The following is a 20,105-nucleotide window of genomic DNA, read 5'->3' as shown; positions in this document are numbered from 1 at the left end:
TGAAGCTCAAAGAGATGGACCTCTACCCAGTCACATCTGCTAAGTGGAGAGCCAGAACTTAAGTTCATTTTTGTTGCTTCACTCTCTGGTGAGAAGTTGTTACTTCCCTTTGCTACGTTTATAGCATTTTCGAAGCTAAGAAACTGGTTCATTTTTCCTAACTTGATTCTCAAAATTTCCTTTCCAAACACCATTATGAACAACTAATAACGGCAGTCACTCAGCTCTTCTTTCCTGTGACTTCTACACCTCAACTGTTTCGTTGAGAGAACCTTTATCTTAGCAAAACTTTGGTCAGAAAAGTTAAATTCAAGGTCTGGTATCGAGTCTCGTCTTCTTTTCTTTCTACGCTAGAATATCAAAAAACAAAGCTATTTTTAGGACTCACCCAAGGGCTTCCTTTATATGTATGTATATCAAGATGTGATCCTGCTTTTGTCAACCCCACTTTCATTAGGAAGTCACCCCGCTTTATGAAGTTAGATATAAAGCAGTCTTTACATTTCTACCTGGAATTTCAAGCACTGCCAACTGCTCAGTGTCCTTCATTAGGGATTCTGCGGGCCATTCTGTTTTTGAAAGGACTCTGTATAGCTTCCTGGCAGGCGTTTTCTCTTTCACATAGAGGATGTTGGCCTTCCTATATTCTGCAAATAAGGCATTACGATGTAGTAGAAGAACGTCGTTATAGTGTTAGAGTAGCCTTAATTTGCATCTTTTCTTTGCCCTTACTTGCTTGGTGACCTTGGACAAGTTTTTTGTTGTTTGTATTAAATTGGGATAATAGTTCTAATTATGGAACCGTCCTAATTATGGTACTGTTCTAGGAATAAATGAGCTAATATGTACAAAGTACCACTCTCTGTTGTTATATCCTATGGAACAGCAGTTCTAGCTTTTAGGAATAGCTTGAATACAGTGCAGTCACCTGAACCCGAACCTCACACATAATTTTAGGAAGATTGCTTGAACCTAGTGTCTTTCTAATTTGGTTTGGTTTAGTTTTGCAAGTCTAAATAAATCAGTCCCAACTTGACTCTCCTCCCTACCTCTTGATCATCATTCACTTGCTATTAGAACAGTCAGGTCATGTGTTTTGTCTTTCAGAATACCTCAATACAGCCAAGTAAAACTTCTTCATTTCTATAAAGATGTCCCATCTTATTAGTGGTTTTGGAATTCAAACCTCCTTTCCTTTAGGCAATTCTAAGCTAAGCTCTCCTCAGTATCTTTTTCCATGTCTTATTCCTCAAAGGAAACCTAAAAGGAATCCATGGAAATTCCTGATAAATACTCTGAGATGAGAGCCGTGTCTTTTCAGCAAGGCAGGATTGTGAACTCCCAGATCAGGGCTAAAAGTGTTCTGAAGACTGCATGACATGAAAGCGATTTTTTACTGTTAAACCTTCCAGGAACAGTACTTCTGAAAAATAATCCTACTGATCAGTAACAGATTTCTCTGAAACCGTCTTTATTGTTAACCACGTAGGCCTCTGTACATCCTTTCTTTTGCTCCCTGAACGAAGTCTTTAATCTTAAATCACCATTGTACTGCGGGAAATGCCTACTTTCCCTGCTTTCTGTGTCTCTATTTGACTACTCAGCCAAAAAGTCAGAATAAGAAGCAATATTAAAAGCTGACAGGTCAGGGCTGGGAATGGTGGCTTATGCCTGTAATCCCAGCACTTTGGGAGACCGAGGCAGATGGATTGCTTGAGCTTAGGAGTTTGAGACCAGCCTGGGCAACATGGTAAAACCCCATCTCTACTAAAAATAGAAAAATTAGATAGGTCTGGTGGTCTACGTCTGTAGTCCCAGCCTCTAGGGATGCTGAGGTAGGAGGATCACCTGAGCCCAGGAGGCAGAGGTTGCAGTGAGCTGAGATCTTACCACTGTACTCCAGCCTGTGTGTCAGAGGGAGACCCTGTCTCAAACAAACAAAAAAAAGAACTCACTGGTTGGGATGGTTAGAATTTATGGATAGTGCTTTGAAAAGCCAGGTCATACTGTAAGAACAGGATTTTTCCTTTGCCTGCACTATTAGAAAAAGATTTAAAGGAAAAGGGGTTAACATTAGGAAACTAAGAAGAGCTTTAAAACTACCAAGAAGCTTCTAGAAAAGAACACACAATTAATTTGATTTTTATACTATATTATTTTTAGGAAGATGGAACCGTTTTAGAGAATAGTGGACAGCTAGAAATAATATATAATGCCATAGATTATACTGGAAGAGCTTTAAAATAAAAAATAACAAAAACTTTAAAAATAAGACATCAAAATATTTTTAAGAAATCTCATTTTTTAAAAGTATTTCTATGAGGGAGAAAGAATACCATGTGTTTTTGTCTGTTGATTCTTTAGGATAGTAATTGAGCAGCTACAGCGGTCAGTTGATGACTATCAGCACCGACTTTCCATTAAAAGAGGTGAACTTGAATCAGCCCAAGCACAAATTAAAATACTGGAGGAAAAAATAGGTAAATGTTTTAAATTTTGTTTCTGCTAATCCTAATATACTTTGTCTAACAAACATTTCTTTTCATTTGCAGATGAATTAAACCTTAAGATGACTTCACAAGATGAGGAGGCTCATGTAATGAAAAAGACCATTGGTGTTATTGATAAAGAAAAAGACTTTCTCCAGGAGACTGTAGATGAGAAGACAGAAAAGATTGCAGATTTGCAAGAAAACCTAGCTAATAAAGTATGTGATCATTTAATATAATTCTCCAGCATCCAAACAGAACAGATTTTTTGTTTTTGTTTTTGAGATGGGATCTCACTCCGTTGCCCAGGCTGCAGTGCAGTGGCATGATCACAGCTCACTGCAGCCTCTACCTCTTGGGCTCAAGGAATCCTCCCACCTCAGCAATTGGAGTTACAGGTATGGGCCACTACCCCTAGCCCGAAAAGATTATTGTATTTTCACGTATGCATTTCTTTTTTTAAAGGTTTATTTACTTTTGGCAGGATATGGTGGCTCACACCTGTAATCTCAGCACTTTGGGAGGCTGAGGCAGGAGGATTGCTTGAGCTCAGGAGTTCAAGACAAGCCTGTGCCACATGGTGAGACCCCATCTTTGCCAAAAATAAAAAAAAATAGCTAGGTGTGATAGTGTGCACCTGTGGTCCCAGTTGCTCAGGAAGCTGAGGTGGGAGGATCACTTGAGCCCAAGGGCGGAGATTGCACTGGGCTGAGATCATGCCACTGCACTCCAGCCTGGGTGACAGAGCAAGACTCTGCCTCTAAATGAATGAATGAATGAATGAATGAATAAATAAATAAATAAAAAGTTTATGTGCTTTTATTGGTACATATGAGATGTACATATTTTTGGGTTACATGTGATAATTTGAGACATTCATATAATCAAGTCAGGGTAATTGGGATATTTCTCACTTTATTTTTTTCTTTATGCTAGGAATGTGTGAATTATTCTCTTTTAGCTGTTTTGAAGTGTGTGCTGGATTAGTGTTAACTAGAATCACCCTACTGATACCTCTCGAACACCAGGTCTTACTTCTAAGTGTATATTTGTGCCCATTAATCAACCTCTCTTCACGCCTCCTCCCTCATCCTTTTACTGGTCTTTGGTAACCACCAGTCTACTCTCTGCCTTCATGAGATCCACTTTTTATCACCCACATATAGGTGAGAACAAACAATATTTGTGTTTCTGTGCTTGACATGGTTCACTTAACATCATGACCTCCAGGTCCTTCCGTGTTGCTGCAAATGACAGCATTTCATTCATTTTCATGGCTGAATAATATTTCCTGTGTATATATACTGGGGGCAGATATTTCTTCGATATATTGATTTCCTCTCTTTCAGATATTTACTCAGTAATGGAATTGCAGGATCATATGGTAGTTCTATTTTTAGTTTTTTGAGGAACCTTCATACACCGTTTTCCATAGTGGCTATACTAATTTACATCCCACCAACAGTGTACAAGAGTTCCTGTTTCTCCACATCCTTGCCAGCATCTGTTATTCCCCATCTTTTTGATAAAAGGCATTCTAACTGGGGTGAGATGATATCTCATTGTAGTTTTAATTTGCATTGCTCTGATAATTAGTCATGTTGAGCATTTTTTCACATGCTTTTTGACCATCTGTATATATTTTTTGAGAACTGTCTATGAAAATCTTTGCCCATTTTAAAATTGGATTATTTGGGTTTTTTTGCTGTTGAGTTGTTTGAGCTCCTTGTATGTTCTGTTTATTAATCCCTTGTCAGATGGATAGTTTGCAGATATTTTCTCCCATTCTGTAGGTTGTCTCTTCACTTTGTTAATTGTTTCCATTGCTATGCAGACGCTTTTTGGCTTAATGTAATCCCATTTGTCTGTTTTTACTTTTGTTGCCTGTGCTTTTAAAATCTTACACAAACAATATTTGTCCACACCAATGTCCCAGAGCATTTCCCCAACATTTTCTTCTAGTAGTTCCATAGTTTCAGGTCATAGATTCTAGTCTTTAATCCACTTTGATTTGAGTGTTGTATGTGGTGAGAGATAGGGGTCCAGTTTCATTATTCTGTATGTGGTTATCCAGTTTTCCCAGCACCACTTATTGAAAAGACTGCCCTTTCCCTGTTATATGTTCTTGGCATCTTGTTGAAAATGAGTTGGCTTTAAATGTGTGGATTTATATCTGGGTCCTCTATTATGTTCTGTTGGTCTGTGTGTCTTGTTTTTATGCCAGTACCATGCTGATTGGATAGCTATATAGTATATTTTGAAGTCAGTTAGTGTGATCTCCAGCTTTGTTTTTTTGCTCAGGATTGCTTTGGCTCTTTGGGGTCTTTTCAATTTATTTGAGGATTTTTTTTTTTTCTGTATCTGTGAGGAATGTTGATTGTGTTCTAATAGGGATTACATTGAATCTGTAAATTGCTTTGGGTGTTATTATCATTTTAGCAACATTAATTCCATCAATCCATGAGTATGGAATATCCTTCTATTTTTTTATGGTCTCTTCTATTTCTTTCATCAGTGTTTTGTAGTTTTCCGTGTATAGCTCTTTCATATATTTGGTTAAATTGATTTCTAGGTGTTTTCTATTCTTTGCAGCTATTGTAAATGGAATTGTTTTCTTGATTTCTTTTTCAGATTGCTGTTGGAGTATAAAAATGCTGTTGATTTTTGTAATCTTGATTTTGTATTGTGCAGCTTTACTGAATTTTCTTATCAGTTCCAGCAGTTTTTTAGTGGAGTGTTAAAGTTTTTCTAAATACAAGATCATGTAGTCTGCATACAAGGCTAATTTGACTTCTTCTTTTCAATTTGGATGCCCTTTATTTCTTTCTCTTGACTATTTGCCCTGGCCAGGATTTCTAGGATTATGTTGAATAAAAGTGTGCAAGTGGGCATCCTTGGCTTGTTCCAGATCTTATAGGAGAGGCTTTCAGGTTTTCCCCATTCAATATTATGTTGACTCTAGGGTTTGTCATATATGGCCTTTGTTATTTTGAGGTATTTTTTCTGTACCCTTTGTTGAGGGTTTTTACAATAAAGGGATGTTCCAACTTATTGAATGCTTTTTCAGCATCTATTGAAATGATTTATATGGCTTCTGTTCTTCTGTTAATGTATCACATTTATTGATTGTGCATGTTGAACCATCCTTGCATCCTTGGGATGAATCCCACTTGATCATGGTGAATGATCTTTTTGATTTATTTAAAAAGTATTGTTGAATTTAGTTTGCTAGTATTTTGTTGAGGATTTTTGCACCTATGTGCATCAGTGATATTGGCCTGTAGTTTTCTTTTTTTGTTGTGTCTTTGTCTGGTTTTGGTATCAGGATAATGCTGGCCTTGTAGAATGAATTTGGAAGTATTCCACCCTCTTCAATTTTCTTGAAGAGTTTGAGCAGGAATTGGTATTAGTTCTTCTTTAGATGTTCAGTAGAGTTCAGCAGTAAAGCCATTAGGTCCTGGACTTTTCTTTTGTGGAAGACTTCTTATTACAGCTTCTATCTTACTACTTGTTATTGGTTTGTTGAAGTTTTCTGTTTCTTCATGGTTCAAACTTGGTAGCTTGTAAGTGTCCAGGAATTTATCCATTTCTTCTAGGTTTTCCAGTTTGTTGGCATGTGATTGTAATTGTCTTTCATGATTCCTTGTATTTCTATGGTCACAGTTATGTCCCCTTTTTTGTTTCTGATTTTATTTATTGGGTCTTGTCTCTTTTTTTCTTGTCAGCCTTAAAGGTTTGTTGATTTTGTTTATCTTTTTAAAAAAACAACTTTTCATTTCATTGATCTTTTGTATTTTCTTTTTCTTTTTTTCTGAGATAGAGTCTCGCTCTGTCACCCAGGCTGGAGTGCAGTGGTGCAATCTCGGCTCACTGCACGCTCCACCTCCCGGGTTCATGCTGTTCTCCTGCCTCAGCCTCCCAAGTAACTGGGACTACAGGCAACCGCCACCACGCCTGGCTAATTTCTTTTTGTATTTTTAGTAGAGATGGAGTTTCACCATGTTAGCCAGGATGGTCTCGATCTCCTGACCTCGTGATCCGTCCACCTCGTCCATACCTTTAAATGTTTCTTTTTCCAAAGTGCTGGGATTACAGGCGTGAGCCACTGTGCCCAGCAGATCTTTTATATTTTCATCTCAATTTCATTTATTTTTGCTCTGATCTTTATTCTTTCTGACCTTCTACTAATTTGGAGTTTGGTTTGTTCCTGCTTTTCTAGTTCCTTTCTAGTTTCTGGTTGACGTACATCATCACTAGTTTGTTTATTTGAAGTCTTTCTAGTTGAGGTACATCATCACTAGGTTGTTTATTTGAAGTCTTGGTTTTTTTTGTTGGTTTTTTTTTTTTTTTTTTTTTTTTTGAGACAGGGTCTCACTCTATTGCCCAGGCAAGTGCAGTAGCAAGATCATGGCTCATTGCAGCCTTGACCTTTCAGACACAAGCAATCCTCCTACCTCAGCCTCCCAATTAGCTTGTGCTACAGACGTGTGCCGCCATGCCCAGCTAATTTTTAATTTTTTTGTAGAGACGGTGTCTTACCATGTTTCCGAGGCTGGTCTCCAACTCCTAGGCTCAAGCAGTCCTCTGGCTAAGCCTCCCCAAGTGCTGGGATTACAGGCATGAGCCACCATGCTCAGCCTCAACTTTTTTGATACAGACATTTATTGCTATAAACTTCCCTCTTAGCTCTGTTTTTGCAGTATTTCATAGATTTTGGTACATTATATTTCCCTTTTCATTTGTTTCAATACTTTTTTAATTGCCTTTTTCATTTCTTCATTGACCCATTGGTCATTCGAGAGCAACTGTTGTTTAATTTTGATGTGTTTGTGTAGTTTCCAGTGTTTCTCTTATTGATTTCTAGTTTTATTCCGTTTTGTTCAGAAAAGATACTTGATATGCTTTCTACTTTCTTGAATTTGTTGAAACTTGTTTTATGGCGTGAACTATGGTCTATTCTGTAGAACGTTCCATGTGCTGATAAAAAGAATTTATTCTGTAGCATTTGGGTGAAATGTTCTGCAAATGTCAGTTGGGCATATTTGTCTAGTATACAGATTAACTCCAATGTTTCTTTGTTGATTTTATGTCAACATGATCTGTCCATTACTGATAGTGGGGTGCTGAAGTCCCCTACCATTATCGTATTGCAGTGTGTCTCTCTTTTTAGATCTATTTATGTTTGTTTTATATACCTAGGAACTCTGGTGTTGGGTGCATAAATATGTATAATTATTATACCCTCTTTCTGTATTGACCCCTTTATAATTCTATGTAGTGACCTTTGTTGTCTCTTTTTATAGTCTTTGACTTCTAGTTTACTTTGTCTGATGTGAGTAAAGCTACTCCTTCTGTTTTTGTTTGCATGACATATCTTTTTCCATCCATTCACTTTCAGTCTTATTTGTGTCTTTATAGGTGAGATGGGCTTCCTGTAGGCAGTATATAGTTGGGTCTTCTTTTTAACCATTCAAACACTCAGTATTTTAATTGGAGAATGGAGTCAGTTTCCATTCAGTGTTGTAAATGATATGGAAGGACTTAATGCTGCCTTTTTTTGTTTTTTGTTTTTTGTTTTTTTTTTTTTGCTTTTTTTCTAGTTGTTTTATAACTCTTCTCTTTCTTCACTTCTTATTGTCATCCTTCGTGGTTAAGTGATTTTCTCTGGTAGTATGTTTTAATTAATTGCTTTTTATAGCTTTTTACACTGTGGTTACCATGAAGCTTACAAAACATATCTTATAACAAGTTATTTTAAAGAACTGACAACTTATCTTAGATTACACACACAGAATTAAAACAAAGAAGGCCAGGCATGTTGGCTCACACCTTAATCTGGACACTTTGGGAGACCAAGATGGGAAGATTGCTTGAGGCCACAAGTTTAACACTAGCCTGGGCAACATAATGAGACCCCATCTCTACCAAAATAAAAAAAATTAGCTGGGCATGGTGGTACCTGTAGTCCCAGATATTCAGGAGCCTGAGGCAGGAGGATCACTTGAGCCCAGGAGTTTAAGGCTGTAGTGATCTATGATCACACCATTGCACTTCAAGTCTGGGTGACAGAACAAGACCCAGTCTCTAAAAAACAAACAACGAACAAAAAGACAAAACAAAAAACCCACAAAGAAATAACTAAAAAAAATTCTACACTTTATCTCCCTTGCATTTTGACCTATGGTTGTCTTAATTTGCAGATTTGTGTATTGCCTGTCTCTTAACAGGTTGCTGTAGCTATTGTTTTTGATAGATTAGTTTTTTAGGCTTCAGACTAGAATTATAAGTGGATTGTATATCACAACTACAGTATTAGAGTGTTCTGGGATTGTCTCTGTATTTAATTTTACCAGTGGGTTTTACACCCTTAAATGTTTTCTTTTTGCACATTAGTTTTTTTCTTTCTAATTGAAGAACTCCCTTAGCATTTCTTTTAAGATGTGCCTGTTCGTGGTGAATTCTCTTAGCTTTTGTTTATCTGGGAAGGACTTTATTGAAGGGCACTTTTGCTGGATAACATATTCTTGTATGGCAGTTTTTTTCTTTTAGCACTTTGAAAATGATAGTCTACTTCCTCTTGGCCTGTATGGTTTCTTTTGAGAAGTCTGTTTCTAGATGAATTGGAGTTCCTTTTTATATCATTTGCTCTTCTCTTCCTGCTTTTAGGATCCTATCTTTGTCCTTGACCTTGGAGAGTTTATTATATGTTTGGGGCAGTCTTTTTTTTTTTTTTTTGAGACGGAGTCTTGCTCTCTCGCCCGGGCTAGAGTGCAGTGGCCGGATCTCAGCTCACTGCAAGCTCCGCCTCCCGGGTTTACACCATTCTCCTGCCTCAGCCTCCCGTGTAGCTGGGACTACAGGCGCCCGCCACCACGCCCAGCTAGTTTTTTGTATTTTTTAGTAGAGACGGGGTTTCACCGTGTTAGCCAGGATGGTCTCGATCTCCTGACCTCGTGATCCGCCTGTCTCGGCCTCCCAAAGTGCTGGGATTATAGGCTTGAGCCACCGCGCCCGGCCTGGGGCAGTCTTTTTTGGGTTGAATCTCTTTCGTGTTCTCTGACCTTCCTACACCAGGAAATTTGTCTTTCTCAAGTTTTGGAAAGTGTTCTGTTATTTCTTTGAGTAAGCTTTCTACCCCTTGATCTTGCTAAACTCCCTCTTGAACACCAGTAATCCTTCAGTTTTGTATTTTTCTATATCTTGTAGGCAATTTTTGTTCCTTTTTATTCTTTTGTTGTTGTTCTCCTTTCCCTGTGTAATTTCAAATAGCTTGTCTTCAAGCTCACTGATTCTTGCCTTTGCTTGATCCATTCTCCTGTTGAGATCCTCCAATGAATTTTTCAGTTCAGGAAATGTATTTCTCAATTCTAAGATTTGTTTGCCATTTTTTATTATTTCAATCTCTTGGTTAAATTTCTCTGATATGAGCCAGGTATAGTGGTGTGCACCTGTGGTTCCAACTGCATGGGAGGCTGAGGCAGGAGGATCCCTTGAGCCTAGGTGGTTGAGTCTGCAGTGAGCCGTGATTACACCACTGCACTCCAGACACTCCAGCCTGGTCAACAGAATGAGACCTGTCTCAAAAAATATATATTAAAAATTTTTTTCTGATAAATTTCTGAATTTTCTGTGTTATTCTAGAGATCACTGAATTTCCTTGATACCTCAATTTTGAATTCTTGGCCAGAGAGCTCAGGTGTCATTGTCTTGTCAGGATCAATCCCTGGTTCCTTGCTTTGTCCATTTGAAGAGTTCATAGTTCCCTGTTTGCTGTTGTTTCTTGTGGATGTATGTCTGTGTTTTCGAAGGATTAGTTATTTACTCCAGTCTTCTCTGTCTGGCTTGTTTTTTTGTTGTTGTTTTTGTTTGTGTTTTTTGAGACAGAGTCTTGCTCTGTCACCTAGACTGGAGTGCAGTGGCATGATCTCAACTCACTGTAACCTCTGTCTCCCGAGTTCAAGCGATTCTCCTGCCTCAGCCTCCCAAGTAGCTGGAATTACAGGCATGCAACACCACACCTGGCTAATTTTTGTATTTTTAGTAGAAATGGCATTTCACCATGTTGGCCAGGCTGGTCTCGAACTCCTGATCTCGGGTGATCCACCTGCCTCAGCCTCCCAAAGTACTGGGATTACAGGCCTGAACCACCACACCCAGCCTGGCTTGTTTTGGTTTTCATTGGTTATGTTTGCTTAGAGATTCTTCAAACTTTATTGAATTTCTTATACTTTTTTTCATAGGTTACTGCCTCCTTTTTGTCACTAGATGGTGGCTAAAGCCCAAGTTTGCCTTGGCTTTAGTGAATGCTCACACCCCTACCTATCTGGGATGGGGGAGGTCCCAAAGGGGATGTCCCAGCAGTGTCGAAGGGCTGGCTAAGGGTTTGTGCCCAGGGGACCTGTGGAATGTACCTCCTACAGCATGGTGTTACTGAACTACCACTCTGATTTGCTGTCTTTGCCGAACAGAGAAGAGTTTCCAGGGATGAGGAGGTAGTCCTACCTCACCACTTTGTCTCTGGGTGTCCTCAGGGACAGGTCTCCCTTCAGGTATCCATGATGTTTCCTGTGTGTTGAGGCATGGAACAGGTCTCCTGCCAAATTACGCAAAATAGTAGAAAAGCTGGTTGTCCACCTCAATCTCACTTTTTCCAGTGTAGAAACCATGAATTAGAGGAGATTTTCCTTTGTACTTGGTGCCAGGCAGATTGAGGGAACGGACATCACAGATGTGCAAATTCGATTCTGTCATTGTGTGCTCAGAGGTTTTTTACGTCTCTGTGGCCCAGGAACTGACTTGTCCTCGTATTTGAGTCCTGGGATAGTGCTGATGATAATGTTAACATTGTATATTTATTTTTGGTTTTCTTTGTGAGGAATGAAGTCAGCTTGTGACTACACCACCATCTTAGAACCAGAAGTTTCCCAAATATGCAATTATTATTGGCCATGTAGAAGTTTCTAAGACCCAGGACCATGTTTTCTAATGTTTAAATATCATTTTTTTCAAATAATGTTGATCTTCAAAATGTAATTTTATCTATTTCTAGAATGTGATTTTATCAGATCTCATTAAAGCAAACTCAAGAAAACTATTCAAGGGTAGGTCAAAACACGCCAGTATGTGAAGTACGATTGGGACATGGAGATATGTTCACTGGGAGCTTTGTTTTAGGCATACTTTATATAATTGAGCTGCATATTTGAACTATATGAGTATGACAAGTTATATAAATTTAGCTAAAGACATTTTGGTTTAAAATCTTACACATTTTTGTAATTTCTATAGGAGAAAACTGTTGCTCAAATGAAGCTAATGATCTCAGAGTGTGAATCAGCTGTGAAGTAAGTCATTAATGAAATTACATCCAGCTTTTTAGGAGATTTTCAGTGAATACAGCTTTATCTATTCAGTAGCAATGTAGCAATAGAAGAATTTCTCTTTCAATTTCCCCATTTTTGTCAATGGTAGCATCATTTTCTCAGTCTCCAGCTTGAAAATATGTTATCCTCTTTAACCTCTCCTTTTCTGTCATCCACATAACACTTATGTCTTATTAACTATTCTCCTATATACCTACTTGTTCCTTATTTTTACTGTAATTATGCCACTTGGAGCCTAATCATTAAACCTTAAATTACTTAGTAGCCAATCTTGAATTTATTGTCCATCTAAACCTATCTTGAGCGCTGTCATAAAATTTTACGTTTTATATCTAGTCTCTCCAGGCAGATTGTAAGCCACTTCAAGAAAAAAGTTGCTTATTTATTTTACTTACCCTTAACATTTTATATAATAGTGGGGATATAGACATTTAATAAATATTTGCCAATTCAATCTATGCTTTACTTTTTGTTTGTTTTTGAGACAAGGTCTCACTCTGTTGCCCAAGCTGGAGTGTAGTGGCATGATCTCCACTCACGGCAACCTTGGCCTCCCCAGGCTCAGGTGATCCTCCCACCTCAGCCTTCTGAGTAGTTGAGACTACAGGCATGTGCCACCACGCTCAGCTAATTTTAAAAAACTTTTTGGTAGAAATGGGGTCTCCCTATATTGCCCAGGCTGGTCTCGAACTCTTGGGCTCAAGCTATTCAACTTTTAACACTTGAAAGTGTTCTGTGTTTACTTGACTGTTGGATTAATACATTTATTTTTTTTTTTACTTCATTTGCAGGTAATTATTGGTAGAGCTCTAAAATATCTGTTCTACCTAATTAATAGGTATCTTAATGCAGCAGTTATAATTTCTTATAATCACAGTATATTTGTATTCTAAGTATACTTAGACTATAAGTTTTCTTTTAAATGAACTACAGTTTTTATAAGTTTTCTTTATTATTTTCACATCACTCATTTAACAGCCAGCTAAAAGAAACATTAGTTAATCGAGATCGTGAGATAAACAGCCTCCGGCGCCAGCTTGATGCAGCTCACAAAGAACTCGATGAAGTAGGAAGATCTAGAGAAATTGCTTTTAAGGAAAACAGAAGATTGCAAGATGACCTGGCTACAATAGCAAGAGAAAACCAAGTACGAACACAATGCATAAAATTTGATAGTTTTATACTATCCATTGTTTGCTAAATATTACAGCTCTAAATTTTTTTTCTAAAATTTAATGACATAAAAATAAGTGATATAAATAATTCATTAAGGACAATGGTGTTTATCAGGGTATTAAAAAATGTAGCTTAGGCTGGGCGCAGTGGCTCACACCTGTAATCTTAGCACTTTTGGAGGCTGAGGTGGGTGGATCACTTGAGATCAGGAGTTTGAGACCAGCCTGGCCAACATGGTGAAACCCCATCTCTACTAAAAATACAAAAATTAGCCAGGCGTGGTGGTATGCGCCTGTAATCCCAGCTGCTCGGAAGGCTGAGGCAGGAGAATCACCTGAACCTGGAGGTGGAGGTTGCAGTGACCCGAGATCGTGCCACTGCACTCCAGCCTGAGCAACAGAGTGAGACTCCATCTAAAAAAATAAAGTTGCTTAGAATGCTGCTGTATATCACAGGGTGTCTAATGGGTGCAACTGATCTTCTCACCATTTTGGTCTTTGTTGCAAGGAAACCTAAAGCTGAGAGCATGAAATTCTGTATGTCAGAAATCATTGTCACCCAATGGGTGAGGACATCAGCATCACTCCCAGAGCAAAGTTTCTGTGTTTTAAAGACTCAGGATAGGTTTTAATTATTTGTGCTTACTTCTGTCTGCTCTGAAATATACCTGTAGTTAAATGAATGAGTGTTTTAGAATGGTAAATACTGAAAGGTATTAGTTCTGTTTGTGCTGGTTTCCTAACAGATTATACTGAGAAAACCAGTGATTTTCCTGTTTTAAATATTTTATGTTTTTAAAAAATTGTTTTCAGTATTATTCAGCATAAAGCATATTGATGAAATATGAATTTTTTTAATGTCAGCCCCTGACCATAGCTAGCCCTTAGTGTAAATATCAAATACATGATCAGGACTATTATGGGAAATGTGTGATAAAGTTTGGTTAAAAAGTCAAGATCAGACCAGGCGTGGTAGCTCACGCCTATAATCCCAGCACTTTCGGAGACCAAAGTAGGAGGATTGTTTGAGCCCAGGAGTTTGAGACCAGGCTGGACGTCATAGTGAGATCTCATCTCAGAAAATTAAAAAAAATTAGCTGGCATGGTGACATTTGCCTGGGATCTCAGCTACTTGGAGGACTGAAGTGGAAGGATTGCTTGAGCCCAGAAGGTCAAGGCTGCAGTGAGCTGTGATCACGCCATTGCACTCCAGCCTAAGTGATAGAATGAGACTCTGTCTGAAAAGTTTTAAAAAGATGAGATCTGCCAGGAAAAATATGTGAAAATAACACTTAGGAACAGTTTTCCTTTTGTCCTACTCTATCTTATTCTCCAATTCCAAAGGAATTATTTGAATATAAATAAAATTTATTTGGTGGTGTGTTCATTTTAGATTGTCTTTAATTTTTTTTATTTGTAGGAAATCTCATTGGAATTGGAAGCAGCAGTGCAAGAAAAAGAAGAAATGAAGAGCAGAGTTCATAAATACATAACAGAGGTGTCACGATGGGAGAGCTTAATGGCTGCCAAGGTGAAAAATGCTATTTAGGTTGGATTTAAGACTGAGGGTTTTTCTTTTTTTAACTTTTTCATGTTGGTTTATTCTGCCTCTACAATTAGATATTAAACATTTTAAAGTAGAGATCCTGCCTACTGCCTTTTTCTATTTTTCCCATAGATTTTAGTGTGGTACCTGCACAGATAACTAATGCTTCCTAAATTAGAACAGAATGCTGTGTGTGTGTATGTATTTATGACATGGGTGTTCCAGTAAGTGACAGTTACTAATTTAGAAACAATTTTATTATGATTAAACCAGGAAAAAGAAAATCAAGATTTGTTAGATAGATTTCAGATGCTTCATAACCGTGCTGAAGACTGGGAGGTCAAAGCCCATCAAGCGGAGGGAGAAAGCAGCTCAGTTCGACTGGAACTTCTTTCTATTGACACTGAGAGGAGACATCTTCGAGAAAGAGTGGAGCTATTAGAAAAAGAAATTCAAGAGGTAATATATTTATTTGTTTTGTAAAGATGTTATTTGGTGAAACAAAACATTCAAAGATACTTTATTTTTATTTTTATTTTTTTATTTTTTTTTTGAGACAGAGTCCCACTCTGTCACCCAGGCTGGAGTGCAACGGCACAATCTCGGCTCACTGCAACCTCCACCTCCTGGGTTCAAGCAATTCTTCTGTCTCAGCCTCCTGAGTAGCTGGGATTACAGGCACGCGCCACCATGCCTGGCCAATTTTTTGTATTTTTAGTAGAGACGGGGTTCCACCATGTTGGCCAGGCTGGTCTCAAACTCCTGACCTTGAATGGTCCACCCACCTCAGCTTCCCAAAGTGCTAGGATTACAGGCATGAGCCACCGTGCCCGGCCTCAAAGATACTTTATTGACCTGAGGTTGTAAACATTGATAAAATCAAGTTCAGTGGTAAATTTCTGTCATTCTCTTAATTTTCATACAAGCCCCATTACTTTTTTTTGTAGTAAAAGATACATACATCAAATTTCCCATTTTAACCATTTTTAAGTAGACAGTTCTATGGCATTAGTACATTCACAATGTTGTGTAACTGTCACCATTATTTGTCACCCTGCTTTCTATCTCTGTGAATTTGATTACTCTAGGTACCTCATATAGTGGAATCACACAATATTTGTCCTTTTGTGACTGATTTCACTTAGCCTTATGGTTTTCTTTACCTCAGGGTTCATCCGTATTGTGTAGCATGTATCAGAATTTCATCCTTTTTTAAGGCTGAGTAACATTTCATTGTATGTATGTACGACATTTTTGTTTAGCCATTCATCTGTCAATAGACATTTGATTTGGTTCCACCTTTTGGCTGTTGTGAATAATGCTGCTGTGAACATGGGTATACAAATATATCTGTTCAGGTGCTTGCTTTCAGTTCTTTTGGGTGTATACCCAGAAGTGGAATTACTGAATCATATGATAATTCTGTATTTAATTTTTTTAAGAATAGCCATGTGGTTTTTCCATAGGTGCTACACCATTTTACATTTCGACCAGCAACGCATGAGGGTTCCAGTTGCTCCACATCCTCACCAATACTTGTAATTTTTTAATTTTTTGTTTTACAAGAGCCATCGTAATGGGAGTGGAGTGGTATCTCGTGCTTCTGGTTTGCATTTCTGTAATGGTTAGTGATGTTGAGCATCTTTTCATTTGTTTATTAATGATTTGTGTATCTTCTTTGGAGAAATGCTTATTCAAATCCTTTGTTCATTTTTTATAATCAGATTGTTTTAACTTGTTGTAGAAGTTCTTTATATATTCTGGATATTAATACCTTAGTGTATATGTGGTTTGCAAGTACTTTCTCCCATTGTGTGGGTTGCCTTTTCAACAGTTTTTGATGTACAGAAGTTTTCAATTTAAATGAAGTCCAATTTATTTTTTTCTTTTGATGCCTATACTTGTGGTGTCATATCCAAGAAATCATTGCTAACTCCAGTGTCATAAAGCTTTTCCCCTATGTTTTCTAAAAAGAGTTTTATAGTTTTAGCTCATATACTCAGGTCTTTGATCCATTTTGAGTTAAGTTTTACAAATGATATAAGGTAAGAGCCCACCATTATTTTTTTGCATGTAGATTTAAATAAGATTTTGTCATAAAGACAGTCTATAAAAATCTCATAATAAAAAATGTGAGTTCAGTTAAAGTATAGGGACCCAGGGTTAGATTGATATACAATAGTTGGCCATTATTATCATTTTTGCTTTGTTTGTGTAGTCTTATAATTTTTATCTTTCAGGAGAAAGTACTGACTATCTGTAGCGGATAGAATTATAGTCTCCAAAAAGATATATTGAGGTACCAACCCCCAGTCTCTTATTTGGAAAAAGTGTTTTTGTAGATGGAGTCAAGTTAAAATGAGGTCATAGTGGATAGGACAATGGATATTTGGACATAGGAGAGAACACCACGTGAAGATGGAGGCAAAGATTAGAGTGATATGTGTAAAAGTCAAGGAATGTCAAGGACTGCCAGTAGCCATCAGAAACTAGGAGAGAAGCAAAGAACAGATTCTGCCTCAGAATCTCCAAAAGGAATCATACCTGCCAACACCTGAATTTTGGACTTCTAGCTTCCAGAATTATGAGAGAATAATTTCTATTTTTCTAGGCCACACAATTTGTGGCAGTTTGTTACAGCTGCCCTAGGAAACTAATACAGATTATGGCACCAGAAAGTGGGTTGCTGCTGCAACAAACACCTGAAAATATTAAAGTGGCTTTAGAACTGGGTAATGAGTAGAGACTGAAAGAGTTTTGAAGTGCTTGACAGAAAAAGCCCAGATTGCCTTGAAGAGATCATTGGTAGAAATATGGACATTAAAGGCAATTGTGATGAAGACTCAGAAGAAGTGAGAGCTGTAAAGAAAACTTCTGTTATTTACAGAATACATATGTTGTCATGGATGAATTTTGCCAGAAATATGAATGTTTCCTCTGGTGATGTCTCAGAAAGAGTTGAGAAAAGATGTTACTTGTTATAAAGTGACAGAGAACTTGGCTAAGTTATGGTCTACTGTTGGGAGAAAAGTAGAATTTGTAAGGGATGAACTCAGATATTTAGCTGAGAAGATTTCCAAGCAAAGTGCAGAAGAGACAGCCTGGTTTCTTCTTGTTACTTGTAGTAAAATGTGAGAGGAAAGAGAGAAATGGAGGAAGGAACTAAAAAGCAAAAAGGAAACCAAGATATGAAGCTGGGCGTGGTAGCTGACACCTGTAATCCTACTACTTTAGAAGGTCAGGGCAGGCAGATCGCTCAAGCAATCCACCTGTATCCACCAAAAAACTACACTCAGGAGTTCGAGACCAGCCTGGACAACATGGCAGAACCCCGTCTCTACAAAAAATACAAAAAAATTAGCTGAACGTGGTGGCACGTGACTGTAGTCCCAGCTACTTGGGGGACTGAGCCCAGGAGGTCAAGGCTGCAGTGAGCCGAGATTGTGGCACTGCACTCTAGCCTGGGTGACAAAGTGAGACCCTGTCTCAATAAAACAAAAAGGAAAGAAACCAGAACTTGATGATTTTGGAAAATTCTTAGCCTATCCAGACAGTATGCTGTAGAGTGTGACTAGAAAACCTCTTGGTGAAGAGATTAGATATGTGACTCATGAATCCAATCAGTCATCTCAGCAGAATCACTGCCAGCTTTGACTGAAAGAAGCAGAAATGGGATGGAATGAAGGAAGGCTATTGGACTTCTGGGATCCTACTAGCAGAAAACAGACCAACAGAGCTAGTTGGCTGCTAGTTCACCTTCAAAAAAAGGACAGAATGACTCTAAGGGTAGCTCAGAGACCAGCAAGGCCACCAAGGGCAGCTCAGAGGCTGGTGGGGCTGTGGCTACCACCACAAGCCCAGACAGGTCCAGATGATGGAGCTACTGTCTGTCTCCTTGGTTTCAGAGGGCAAGGCCACTACCCCTGTGGGACACAGGGTGGGGCCACCCTGGCTGGCTCAGAGGACAGAGCACCAGATAAACAAGGCACAAATGATTATTATTGGGTTTTGAAATCTAATAGATTCAGCCTGCTTGGTTGCAGACTGACTTTGGACTAGTAACTCCTTTATTCCTTTTATTTTCTCCCTTTTACAGTGGGACTGTCTATTGTATGCCTATCCCACCATTTTATTTTGGAAGCAGTTTACTTGTTTTCCAGTGTCATAGGTCTGTACATGGAGGAGAATTTTGTCCCAATGTGGTCCATATTCAGAGTCTCACCCATATGTGATTCAGATGGTGCTTAGATGAGATTTTGGGTTTAGAGTTGATGCTAGAATGTTGGGATGGAGTGAATGTATTTTGTATAATGGAAAGGACATGAATTTTGGGGGACCAGAGGGTAGGAGAATTGTGTTCACCAGAAAGATACGTTGAAATCCTAACCTCCAGTATCTGTCAACATGACCTTATTTGGAAACCGGGTTTTTGCAAATATGAACAAGTTAAGATGAGGTTGTGCTGGGTTAAGGCAGGCCTTAACCCAGAGAATGATGGGTGTCCTTCAAAGATGAGGGAAATTTAGATACGTATATACAGAGAAGGCTGTGTGAAGATTGAGGCAGAGATTGGAGTGATATGTCTACAAGTCAGTGAACACCAAGCCCTGGCAGCATCCACCAGTTGCTAGGAGAGAGGCATGGGACAGATTCCCCCACAGAAGCTCTGGAAGGAGCCAGCCCTGCCAACACCCAGCCTCCAGAACTGTGAAAGGATAAATTTCTGTTGTTTTTTTTAAACACCTCATTTGTGGTAGTTTGTTACAGCAGCCCTAGGGAACTAATACATTGTCTCTAAAAGTTTTCTGTTAAGAAGAGTATAATAACTAGTTAAAGGAATCCTTTTCAACCTTCAGAAGAGTTTTTCAGCAACTGTTCTCAACTAATCTTCAATTATTTTGTTCTTTATTATTGTTCGTGTTCTTATGTAGTATATGAAATTAGCTTTTACTAAAGTATAAGCCAATTTCACAATAAAGTATTTGTTTAGGGGAGCTTTTAGTAATGCACTAAAAAATCTAAATACTTTTCTGCGATTGTTGAAGTTGATTGAATCTTCACAGCACAATATTAGATTTTCAATGTGGATTCATGGAGTTTTTTTTTTAAGAGACAGAGTCTTGCACCATTGGCCAGGCTGGAGTGGAATGGCTTGACCATAGCTCACTGCAGCCTTGAACTCCTGGGCTCAGGTGATCTCCCGCCTCAGACTCCCACGTAGCAAGGACTGTAGGCATGTGCCACCACACAGCTAATTTTTGTATTTTTTTGTAGACAGGTTCTCACTATGTTGCCCAGGCTGGTTTCAGATTCCTGGGTTCAAGTGATCCTCCCGCCTCAACCTCCCAGAGTGTTGGGGTTGCAGACGTGAGCCACTGTACCCAGCCATTTTAATAGCCTGTTGCAATAATTTTATTTTTCAAATGCAGAATTCTTCCCAAAACCCAGAAGTAGAGTTTATATCAGTTTGTATTTATTACTCATAATTCAAATTGTGAGAAATTTCAACTGT

At 38.4% G+C, this 20,105-nt stretch overlaps 1 protein-coding gene across 2 annotated transcripts in view; it reads left to right on the top strand.

Moving 5' to 3' along the window:
• CEP135 (centrosomal protein 135) overlaps window positions 1–20,105 on the top strand; it is an 84,230-nt gene that overhangs the window by 47,836 nt on the left and 16,289 nt on the right. For both annotated transcript variants that reach the window (XR_013417975.1, XM_028848572.2), the window contains exons 16-21: window positions 2,365–2,480; window positions 2,553–2,707; window positions 11,778–11,833; window positions 12,851–13,019; window positions 14,468–14,578; window positions 14,867–15,052. Coding sequence is in view for 1 of the 2 variants with exons in the window: in XM_028848572.2 (XP_028704405.2) it covers window positions 2,365–2,480; window positions 2,553–2,707; window positions 11,778–11,833; window positions 12,851–13,019; window positions 14,468–14,578; window positions 14,867–15,052 (793 nt within the window). In the remaining variant the exon portion in view is untranslated. The remainder of the gene's footprint in view (window positions 1–2,364; window positions 2,481–2,552; window positions 2,708–11,777; window positions 11,834–12,850; window positions 13,020–14,467; window positions 14,579–14,866; window positions 15,053–20,105) is intronic.

This window comes from Macaca mulatta, chromosome 5, assembly GCF_049350105.2.
Source record: "Macaca mulatta isolate MMU2019108-1 chromosome 5, T2T-MMU8v2.0, whole genome shotgun sequence".
In the NCBI taxonomy this organism is placed as follows: Eukaryota; Metazoa; Chordata; class Mammalia; order Primates; family Cercopithecidae; genus Macaca; species Macaca mulatta.
Note: the sequence above shows the minus strand (reverse complement) of the source record. Positions and strands in the feature narration are given on the sequence as shown.